The sequence below is a fragment of the Vidua chalybeata genome, chromosome 1, assembly GCF_026979565.1.
Source record: "Vidua chalybeata isolate OUT-0048 chromosome 1, bVidCha1 merged haplotype, whole genome shotgun sequence".
NCBI lineage: Eukaryota > Metazoa > Chordata > Aves > Passeriformes > Viduidae > Vidua > Vidua chalybeata.
In genome coordinates this window covers 153,226,739-153,237,115 of record NC_071530.1, presented here as the reverse complement: position 1 = coordinate 153,237,115, position 10,377 = coordinate 153,226,739, and the positions used below count along the sequence as shown (strand labels likewise).

Genomic DNA, 10,377 nt, shown 5'->3' with positions numbered 1-10,377 from the left:
TGGACCTGTCCTGCAGCCCAGGGACCCCTGTGGACCCATCCTGCAGCCCAGGGACTCTGCAGCCCCATCCTGCAGCCCAGGGACCCCTGTGGACCCATCCTGCAGCCCAGGGACTCTGCAGCCCCATCCTGCAGCCCAGGGACCCCTGTGGACCCATCCTGCAGCCCAGGGACCCCTGTGGACCCATCCTGCAGCCCAGGGACCCCTGTGGACCCATCCTGCAGCCCAGGGATCCCTGTGGAACCCATCCTGCAGCCCAAGGACCTCTGTGGACCCATCCTGCAGCCCAGGGACTATGCAGCCCCATCCTGCAGCCCAGGGACCCCTGTGGACCCGTCCTGCAGCCCAAGGACCTCTGTGGACCCATCCTGCAGCCCAAGGACCTCTGTGGACCCGTCCTGCAGCCCAAGGACCTCTGTGGACCCATCCTGCAGCCCAAGGACCTCTGTGGACCCATCCTGCAGCCCAGGGACCCCCGTGGACCCATCCTGCAGCCCAGGGACCCCCGTGGACCCGTCCTACAGCAGAACTGAGGGACAGGTCAGGTCTCCATGTCCCACAGCCCCAGGTGCTGCCCCTGCCCTGGCAGGGCTGGGCTCCCGGCTGTCCTGAGCTGTCTGTCCCTCTGTGGCTCTCCTGGGGCCGGGTGTTGCTGCCCACAGCCCCCGCCCTGGGGTCTCTGCCTGCCCCCCCCCCTCAGGCTCCACATGTCCCTGTCCTTGGTGGGTGCCTGCACGGTGCAGCCCCACGGCTCCCAGACACCCCCGGAGCCCCTCTGGGAAAGCTCTGCTGGGCAAAAGAAATCTCAGCACAGCCCGAGTTGAGGCAGCAGGAGTTTAACCGAGCCCCACCCCGCTCCACACGCGGGTTTGTCACCGCGGTGACACACGGAGGGGCGTGGGGAGCAAAGTCCCACCCGTGCCCAGGTCCCTCCTCTGCCGGGGTCGCCGTCAGTGGCGCCGGGGGTGGCTCTTCTCCAGCCGGGGGCCGGTGGTGATGGTGGTGGTGATGGTGATTCTGTTCACTGTCAGCCCTCCCGAGGGATAGGTGTCGAGACACGCCTCCCGCTTGTACTCGGAGACCTGCTTGGAGGACAGGAGCTCCCACACGGACACCCTGCGCTCCTGGGACGGGTCAAACGTGATGTAGGAGCCCTCCGAGCGCAGGAGGTCCATGGTGTGCGCAGGAAGGGCCCTGAAGTGCTTCTCCAGGCTGTCGCTGGCGAGGCTGCTGGTGGTGCTGAGCAGCTCCTGGGTGGGGAGTGTCCCCCCACGGTACAGCTCCAGCAGCTCCTGCCTCTTCTCCTCGGGGATGTAGTCAGAGAAGAGCAGATCCCACAGGGAGATCTGCCTGCCCTGGAACTCCCCCACTGACACCTCGGCTGTGGTGGCCTTCAGGGTCTCCTCCCAGGCTCTGTCCCCCTGCAGGGGGGTGGGTTCAGCCTCTGTGGCCACTGGCTCTGCCCTGGGACCACTCACGGGCGCCGCTGGCTCCGCTCTCTCTGCTGCTGCTGCCCTGGTGACAATGGTGGTGACCACGGTCTTCACCTGCTCCAGGGTCAGCTCACCTGCCTCGTACACCTCCAGCAGCTCCTTCCTGCTCTCCTCGGGGATGTAGTGGGAGTGCAGCAGCTCCCACAGCGAGACCTTGTGGCCCCGAAACTCCCCAGCCTCCACGTTGACCATTGTGGTTTTTAGGGTTGTTTTCCATGGCTCCTCTTTGGGGGTGTCGTCGCCCTCCTCTCCTGCTGCTGTCACGGGCTCTTTGCTGGAACTCTTGACTGTAATGTGAAATTTCCTGCCTGTAGATTCTTTTTTCCTAATCAGAGTGCTGACAACAGTTGTCATCTGCTCCAGAGTTAATAACCTTTCATGGTACAGCTCCAGCAGCTCCTGCCTCTTCTCCTCAGGGATGTAGTCGGAGAAGAGCAGATCCCACAGGGAGATCTGCCTATCCTGGAACTCCCCCACTGACACCTCGGCTGTGGTGGCCTTCAGGGTCTCCTCCCAGGCTCTGTCCCCCTGCAGGGGGGTGGGTTCAGCCTCTGTGGTCACTGGCTCTGCCCTGGGACCACTCACGGGCGCCGCTGGCTCCGCTCTCTCTGCTGCTGCTGCCCTGGTGACAATGGTGGTGACCACGGTCTTCACCTGCTCCAGGGTCAGCTCACCTGCCTCGTACACCTCCAGCAGCTCCTTCCTGCTCTCCTCAGGGATGTAGTGGGAGTGCAGCAGCTCCCACAGCGAGACCTTGTGGCCCCGAAACTCCCCAGCCTCCACGTTGACCATTGTGGTTTTTAGGGTTGTTTTCCATGGCTCCTCTTTGGGGGTGTCGTCACCCTCCTCTCCTGCTGCTGTCACGGGCTCCTTGCTGGAACTCTTGACTGTAATGTGCAATTTCCTGCCTGTAGATTCTTTTTTCCTAATCAGAGTGCTGACAACAGTTGTCATCTGCTCCAGAGTTAATAACCTTTCATGGTACAGCTCCAGCAGCTCCTGCCTCTTCTCCTCGGGGATGTAGTCAGAGAAGATCAGGTCCCACAGGGACACCTGCTGTCCCTGCAGCTCCCCAGCTGGCACGCTGATGGTGGTGGACCTCAAGGCATCATCCAGGTGTGCCGAACGGTCCTCTCCATCCTCCCCAGCCGCTGCCACTGCCCTGTGCGGGCCCCTGGCGTTTGCCACCAGCGCGGCGTTTGCAGCTTCCGTTCGGTTCACGATGGTGGTGACCACGGTGGCCACCTGCTCCGTGGTCAGTATCCCTGCCCTGTACAGCTCCAGCAGCTCCTGCCGCTTGCCCTGAGGGACGTATTTGGAGAAGAGCAGGTCCAGCACGGAGACGTTTTTCCCGCGGAACTCCCCAGCAGTGACACGCACAGTTGCGGACTTCAGGGACTTCCTCAGCTGTTGCTCCTGGGCCTGCGGGTCCTGAGCTGGGGGTGACGCCCTCGCCTTGTTACTGGGCTTGGCCGTGGATGAGCCCAGAGCCCCGTTCTCCCTCTCTGCCGCCGTGATGGTGGCCGTGAGGACGCTCATCATCTCCTGGATGGTCACTGTCCCCGCCTTGTATTTCCTCAGCAGCTCCTCCCTCTGGTGCTCGGGGACGTAGCGGGAGAAGAGGAGCTCCCAGACGGTGACGCTCTGGCCCTGGAAGAGCCCCACAGGCAGCGTGGTGCGGGCGGCCTGCAGGGCTCTGCGGGCATCCTCGGTCAGCTGGTAGAGCACGGAGCCCTTGTCCATCAGCTGCAGCATGAGCAGCCCCGTCTCCGGGTCGGGCACGCAGCGGCGCAGCAGCTGCAGGTACGTCAGGTTCTCGTGGGTGTTGGGGTCGAAGCAAGTCCTCGCTTGATTCTCGGGGTCGGAGAGGATCTGGCTCGTCTCCTGGTCGAAGTAGCCGCGCTCGTAGGCCACCTCCACGGGGACGCGGTGGCCGCGCGCGGGGTCGATGATGCCGCCGGTGGCGATCTGGGCCTGGAGCAGGCGGATGCCGTGGTCCCTGACGATCAGCTCCTTCTTCATGGCCTGGAACAGGGACATCCTGCGTCCTGTGCAGGGCTCCGTGTAGCCCGTCACGGCTCCCTCCGCCGAGAGCAGCTTCTCGTAGAAGTCCCGGCCGATGAGTCCCTGAGCCAGCGCCTCCTTCACCGAGAGCCGCTCGTTCCTGGCGGGCTCCGTGAGCAGCCCCGACGCCGCCTGCGCCTCCAGCAGCACCAGCGCCGTGCCCGGCGTCAGCAGCCCCCTCATCATGGCTTCGTAGATGCTCAGCCTCTTCTTCTTGGCCTGGAGGAAGACTCCGGCGATGAAGCTGCTCCCGCCCCCAGCCATCTCTTTGTGCTCACCTGCAGCCGCGTTACTCCCCGGGCCGCTCGGCTCGTTGTCCTGGGAGCATCCACTCATCTTCCTCACCGTCTCTGGGGAGGAATGCTGCTGCTCTGGGGCACTGGGAGCGTCTGAGGAAGGAGAAACGAACAGAGCCTCTGGTAAGACACAAATCCCTGTGTGGTTTTCGCAGTGGCGTCCCCACAGCTGAGAGGGGGTCTTGGGGAATGCGAGGGTCCCTCTGGCTTTGCTGGGGATCCCCCAATTTTGTGTGTCCCCCTCCCCAAATTTGAACCCCCAACCATGTTGGGGACCTGCAGCGTTTATTGGGGGGGGGGGGGTCCCCATGGGTGGGGAGGGGCTTGGGGGAGATTTTGGGGTCCCCAGGAGGACCAGAGGGACCCTTGGGGGATGCAGGGGTCCCTCTGGCTTTGCTGCTCATGTCACCCCCTCCCCAAATTGGAACACGGGAGCACAGCCGGGACGAGCAGCGTTTTTTGAGGCCGCTCTGGGGGGGCTGGGGTGTGGGGGCAGCCCCTCCCTGGAGGTGATCACAGGAGCCCAGGGAGAAGCAGGGAGGGGCATCTGGGCCTTTGCTGCTCCCTCAGAGCAATCCTAGGGCCAGGCTGCAGCTGGGGTGGGCAGAGAGCTCTGAGGGCACGGCACGGGCTAGCGACAGACACGCACCACACCAAGAATCATCATCTCAGCAGCACGGACACCCTGGCCCCACTGCTGCCCCCCGAGGAGCCCCCTGCTCTCTCAGAGCCTGACACTGCCTCAAACCTGTGGCCTCAGCCACTTTCCTCTTCTGACCCTGGGTGACACAGCCACCACTTGCTTTTGGGCTGATGCCACCGGGTGCCAGCACGAGGCAGGACCATTGCTCCTGATGCCTTTAGTTTTAGCTTTCATGTTTTCCAGACTCTGCACTGCATTAGTTTATAACTCTGGACTTCATATAAAGCGTTAGCAAGTTCTCCTCACAGTTCAGTCAGACAGAACAATCGTTTTCCGGCCCCAGAACCAAGGGCACCATCGCAGCTTCAGGCCCAAAAAGTGCAAACAAAAGTGAATTGAGGAGAGCAATCTGGGAGGAGGATGTGACTTCATAACCTGTAATTGGAGCTGTAATTGGACAATTAACCCCAATATGTAAATGAACCAAAACTTATAAAAGTGTGGAAAGTCATGACCCATTGTCCATCTGGGGTGTAGCCACAGCTGGGCTCTTGTACTGCCCAAGGTGTATCCTTTGAAGGCCTTTTAATTAATACCTCCTTTGTCCTTTAACACCGTCTAACCTCTGTTCTAGGCAGCATCACTCCCTCCCTGCTCCCTCCCTGCTCCCTGGAGCTGCCCTGGGACAGCCAGATTTCGCTGGTGGTCTCTCCCCAAGCTCAGCTCATGCCAAGAGGCAGCAGCGGCTTCCTGACACGATTCCACAGCCTCAGAGAGGTGCTGGCTGGTGCTGCCAGTAATTTTCTGCCCTCTGAGACGGTGGCCCTGTGCTGGTCACAGGCTGGCCATGAGCGTGAAGGGGCACGGTGCCAGGCACAGCCCGGCTGTCTGTGTGGATCCTCCTGGGGGCTGTGTGATCCCAAACCACCCTGGCAGTCCACAGGGCACGGGAATAGCCTTGGGGACGGATGGGTGGCTGTTCAGATCCAGGAGCAGCAGCAGGAGCTGAGGGAGACCTTTCCTCTGGCTGTGCTGCTGCTGCAGCTGGGGTGGGTCTCTGGGTTCTCTGGGTCTCTGCTCGTTCTAAGGCCGCTGGGTGGGCAGAGACCCCAATCCCCGTCCTGTCAGCCTCCTGTCCTGCAAAACTGGGCTCCGTATTATTTAATGCAGCAATCACAGATGCATCGTGGAATCCCAGAATTGTCTGGGTGGGAAGAGACCTTGAAACTCATCTGGTTCCAACCCCTGCCACGGGCAGGGATGCCACCCACTCCCAGATGTCTCACGTTGTCACCTGGTCCCCTTGGGAAGCCCTGTAAACAAACTTTCAGCATCTCCAGCATCGTGCAGTGATGAGGCCACAGTTCTTGTAAAAACAGCAGAGTGGAAACCCAAAGGATCTCCTGGGGAACGCCCATCTCCCGTAAACTCTGGTGACTGACATTAATGACGCGTTTAACTCGTTATCAGGGTCACAGCTTAAGTATCCCACTGTTTACTTCACAGCCGGGAAGTCTCTGAGTCACTGCTTTTGATCCATTTAAGTATTGGATTGATGCTGGGGCTGGGATTCAGCCCAGCAGTCCCAGCCCAGCCCCTGCTCTCCGGGGACCCTGCCCGTGGGTGGCTCTGTCCCACCTCGTGCCTCCAGCCCCCGGCAGCAGCTTCCCTCCGTCCCTGCCCGACTCCGGGGGTGCAGCCGGGAGGTGATGGGCTGCTTGTGCCGCCTGCTGGGGTGGCACTGGGTCCCGGAGTGCGGTGTCACAACCCGGAGCCGGCGACACCTTTGTAGGACACGGCTGCCGTGTGAACACCCTGCGCTGCGAAGCCGTTTCCCAACTGCAGCCTGTCATTAGCAGCTCTCTAATCAGCCTCCTGATGCCGGGGCTGGGCTGCACACGCAGCTCCCGGGGCAGGGGCCGGCTGGCTCTGCGAGCTGTCGCAGCAGCCCAGCCCAGGAGGCTCCGGTGGAAGCGGTTTTCCAGCTCAGAGCACGGGGGTCCCCAGCCCTGCCCGCGCCCCGGGGAGGGAAATCACACCAGTCCAGTCCAATCCAGTCCAGACTGGACACCAGTCCTGTCCCCCCAGCCCAGCACCCGCCTGCCGCCTCCTCGCCGGGCTCCTGGCCAAGCCCCACTGCTCCAGACACTGCTCCGCAGTCCCAGCGAGCCCCACCGTGCCAGTCCCTGGATCCCAGTGAGCCCCACCGTGCCAGTCCCTGGATCCCAGTGAGCCTCACCGTGCCAGGTACAGCCTCCAGCCCCTGGATCCCAGCGATTCCCACCGTGCCAGTCCCTGGATCCCAGTGAGCCCCACCGTGCCAGTCCCTGGATCCCAGTGAGCCCCACCGTGCCAGTCCCTGGATCCCAGCGATTCCCACCGTGCCAGTCCCTGGATCCCAGTGAGCCCCACCGTGCCAGTCCCTGGATCCCAGTGAGCCTCACCGTGCCAGGTACAGCCTCCAGCCCCTGGATCCCAGCGATTCCCACCGTGCCAGTCCCTGGATCCCAGCGATTCCCACCGTGCCAGTCCCTGGATCCCAGTGAGCCCCACCGTGCCAGTCCCTGGATCCCAGTGAGCCCCACCGTGCCAGTCCCTGGATCCCAGTGATTCCCACCGTGCCAGTCCCTGGATCCCAGTGAGCCCCCCCGTGCCAGTCCCTGGATCCCAGTGAGCCTCACCGTGCCAGGTACAGCCTCCAGCCCCTGGATCCCAGTGAGCCTCACCGTGCCAGTCCCTGGATCCCAGTGAGCCCCACCGTGCCAGTCCCTGGATCCCAGTGAGCCCCACCGTGCCAGTCCCTGGATCCCAGCGATTCCCACCGCTCCAGCCCTGGATCCCAGCGAATCCCACTGCTCCAGCCCAACTTCTCCAACCCTGGATCCCAGCGAGTCCCACTGCTCCGGCCACGGGCCCTGGTCCCACAGTCCCAGTGAGCCCCACCGTGCCAATCCCTGGATCCCAGTGAGCCCCACCGTGCCAGCCACAGCCTCCAGCCCTGGATTCCAGCGATTCCCACCGTGCCAGTCCCTGGATCCCAGCGATTCCCACCGTGCCAGCCCCTGGATCCCAGCGAATCCCACTGCTCCAGGCTCCGGCCCCGGGTGCCGGCAGGCTCCGGCGGGTCCCGCAGCTCCCGCTGTTCCCCTCCCACATCCCAGCTCGGCTGAAGCATTGGCGACACAAAACATATCACACAGAGCAGCAGCTCCAGCCAGCCCTGCTGCTACTCGGTCACTTTGTCCCTTCCCAAAAAGGACCAAGCTCTGCCTGGAGATCTCCTGCTCACCGATCCCGGGAGTTTCAGCAGCCGCCGCCTCCCCGCGCTGGAGTTTGGGATAGAGGTGAGGTCCTCGCTCCCCGTGCAGGTCCTCTGTGGTGGCCTCGGTGACCCCCAGGTGGGCTCTGTCCTGTCCCTGGCCGTGTATCCGGAGCGGCTGGATGCCGGCAGGCTCCGCTGCTCCTCCTCCTCCTCCCACCAACTCCCAGCCAGGTGAGCAGAGGAGGCAGGTGCCCAATTTAAATCCTTCCCTCCCCCGCCCCTGGGGACGGCAGGGAGGCCCTGCCCTGTGCTGGCAGACCTGGAACACGGAGCTGGACTGAGCACGGAGCCCCTCCAGCCCAGGACCCCCAAGGTGGCAGGGGCTGGGCACCGGGAGCAGCGCCAGGGCAGGACGTGGCACACGCCGCTCTCCATGGGGCTCCTGGACTCGCCACCAATTTTTTTCTGCTTGTGGAGAGCCCTGCCCACGGCCCCGGCTGCCACCGGGGTCTCCAGATGTGCGTGGGGAGCTGCAGCCACCCCCCTGCAGCTGTCCCTGCACCCGGCCGGGACAGGGACCGAGCCTGGCCCTGGAGCCACGCCTGGGCTACAGAGGAGGGACAGCGCTGGCCATGCCTGGGCTACAGAGGAGGGACAGCGCTGGCCACACCTGGGCTACAGAGGAGGGACAGGTCCCGGTGTGACTGCATGCAGGTCCCTGGTGTGACTCTGTGCAGGTCCCTGGTGTCACTCTGCGTGTGACTGTGTGGCTCTGTTGTGGCTCTGTGAAGGTCCCTGGTGTGACTGTGCAGGTCTCTGTTGTGACTCTGTGCAGGTCCCTGGTGTCACTCTCTGTGCAGGCCCCTGGTGTCACTGTGTGACTGTGTGGCTCTGTTGTGGCTCTGTTGTGACTCTGTGCAGGTCCCTGGTGTCACTCTCTGTGCAGGTCCCTGGTGTCTCTGTGTGTGACTGTGTGGCTCTGTTGTGACTCCGTGCAGGTCCCTGGTGTCACTCTCTGTGCAGGTCCCTGGTGTCACTCTCTGTGCAGGTCCCTGGTGTCACTCTGTGTGTGACTGTGTGGCTCTGTTGTGACTCCGTGCAGGTCCCTGGTGTGACTCGGTGCAGGTCCCTGGTGTGACTCCGTGCAGGTCCCTGGTGTCACTCTCTGTGCAGGTCCCTGGTGTCACTCTCTGTGCAGGTCCCTGGTGTGACTCTCTCTCTGTGCAGGTCCCTGGTGTCACTCTGTGTGACTGCGTGGCTCTGTTGTGACTCTGTGCAGGTCCCTGGTGTCACTCTCTGTGCAGGTGACTCCGTGAGCCTGCACACACGGGACAACGCATGTGCAAGGCGTGGGTGACTTCCCGTGAGTGGGGCCACACGTGACGCGTGGACAGCTGCCCACAGCCGGTGTGTGACCGTGTCCCACGTGGCTCTGTGTGTGTGGCTCGGTGCCTGCCCCACGATCAGGAGGGGCTGCCTGCCCTGGCACTGCCTTTCCTGGGTGTTCTGCTCCGGGAGAACATTCCTGCTGGCGTAGGCGCTCGCCAGACTGGCTGATCGGCTCACGGGGAGCTTTTCCCTCTGACTCACCGCGGGGGTTTGGCTGCGGGGAGCACACCTGAGCAGGGGAGGTCCCCTGTCCTGGGGGGAGAGGTGGCTCCAGGACCCGCTCCTGGTGGCTTCGCTCGCTGCTCTGAAGCCCTTCCCCGGCTGACATCTGCTCTCAGCTTGGTAATTGCAGCGTAACTGGAACTTCACTAATTGCATTTCTCTTGTCGTGGGCAGAGAGTGACGGGACAAGGGGCGGGGCAGTTTTTAACTTGAAAAGGGGGGATTTATTTACAGGAGGTATTGGGAAAAAATCCTTCGCTGTGAGGGTGGGGAGGCTGCCCAAAGCATCTGTGGCTGCCCCATCCCTGGAAGTGACCAAGGCCAGCTTGGATGGGGCTTGGACCAACCTGGTTTGGTGGAAGGTGTCCCTGCCCGTGGCAGGGGTGGGAGTGGACGGGCTTTGGGGACACTTCAGCCCAAACCAGCCTGTGATTCCACGGTGCTTTTGTGATTTCACCAGAGGCTCACCCTTCCAGCTGGGCTGCAGCAACGCTTCCTCCTGGGCTCCATCCTTGCCAGGAGAGAGTGCCAGGGGTGCAGGGGTCACCTGGCCTCCTGGGGCAGAAGGATCCCACCTGTCTGCTCGCCCAGCTCCGCTCCGTTCAGCCCAGGCTCCGTTCAGACCAGGCCCAATGGTGGCATCACCAAGTTACTCTGTGTCGGTCCCTTCTCCTTGGGCACGGCCATGGCCATGCAGGACTCCCCTCCAAAGCGTGCCAGTGGCCCTGGAGCACTCTCTGGAGCTGGCACAGCTCGTTTAGAAGCCTCCGAAGCGCCAGCATTTGGCAGCTTCCCTCGGAGGTTTCCTTGCCCCTGGCAGACAGGCTGCGGTTTGTCCCTGTGTCCCCGTTACAGCTGTGGAGAGGACACTGTGACACCCTCCAGAGCCCGGGGCGTGACTCCTCTGACCACCTGCACAGGTGGGATGTGTCCGCAGAGCAGCCACCAGCCACAGGGCCCCGCTGTCCCCTTTTGGTTTTTTTTTTTTTTTTTTTTTAGAGATGGGGT

At 62.8% G+C, this 10,377-nt stretch overlaps 2 protein-coding genes across 2 annotated transcripts; both read right to left on the bottom strand.

Annotated features, from left to right (window-relative positions):
• Positions 1-424: 424 nt before the first annotated feature.
• Positions 425-4,246, bottom strand: LOC128793356 (epiplakin-like). The gene has a single exon (XM_053952437.1). The coding sequence runs from the start codon at positions 4,161-4,163 to the stop codon at positions 951-953; it is 3,213 nt and encodes a 1,070-aa protein (XP_053808412.1). The 5' UTR covers positions 4,164-4,246; the 3' UTR covers positions 425-950.
• Positions 4,247-6,529: 2,283 nt separating this feature from the next.
• LOC128790556 (collagen alpha-2(I) chain-like) lies at positions 6,530-8,267 on the bottom strand. Its single transcript, XM_053947437.1, has 2 exons — positions 7,373-8,267; positions 6,530-7,328 (listed from the first exon to the last, which is right to left on the bottom strand). The coding sequence occupies exons 1-2, from the start codon at positions 7,669-7,671 to the stop codon at positions 6,530-6,532; spliced, it is 1,098 nt and encodes a 365-aa protein (XP_053803412.1). The 5' UTR covers positions 7,672-8,267.
• Between the last annotated feature and the right edge of the window lie 2,110 nt (positions 8,268-10,377).

Coding starts and splice junctions, on each gene's coding strand:
- LOC128793356 (XM_053952437.1), bottom strand. CDS start 4,163: ATGGGGACCCCCCCCCCCCCAATAAACGCTGCAGGTCCCCAACATGGT.
- LOC128790556 (XM_053947437.1), bottom strand. CDS start 7,671: ATGCTTCAGCCGAGCTGGGATGTGGGAGGGGAACAGCGGGAGCTGCGG. Junction 7,329..7,372: donor GGGACTCGCTGGGATCCAGG/GTTGGAGAAGTT, acceptor GCTGGGATCCAG/GGCTGGAGCGGTGGGAATCG.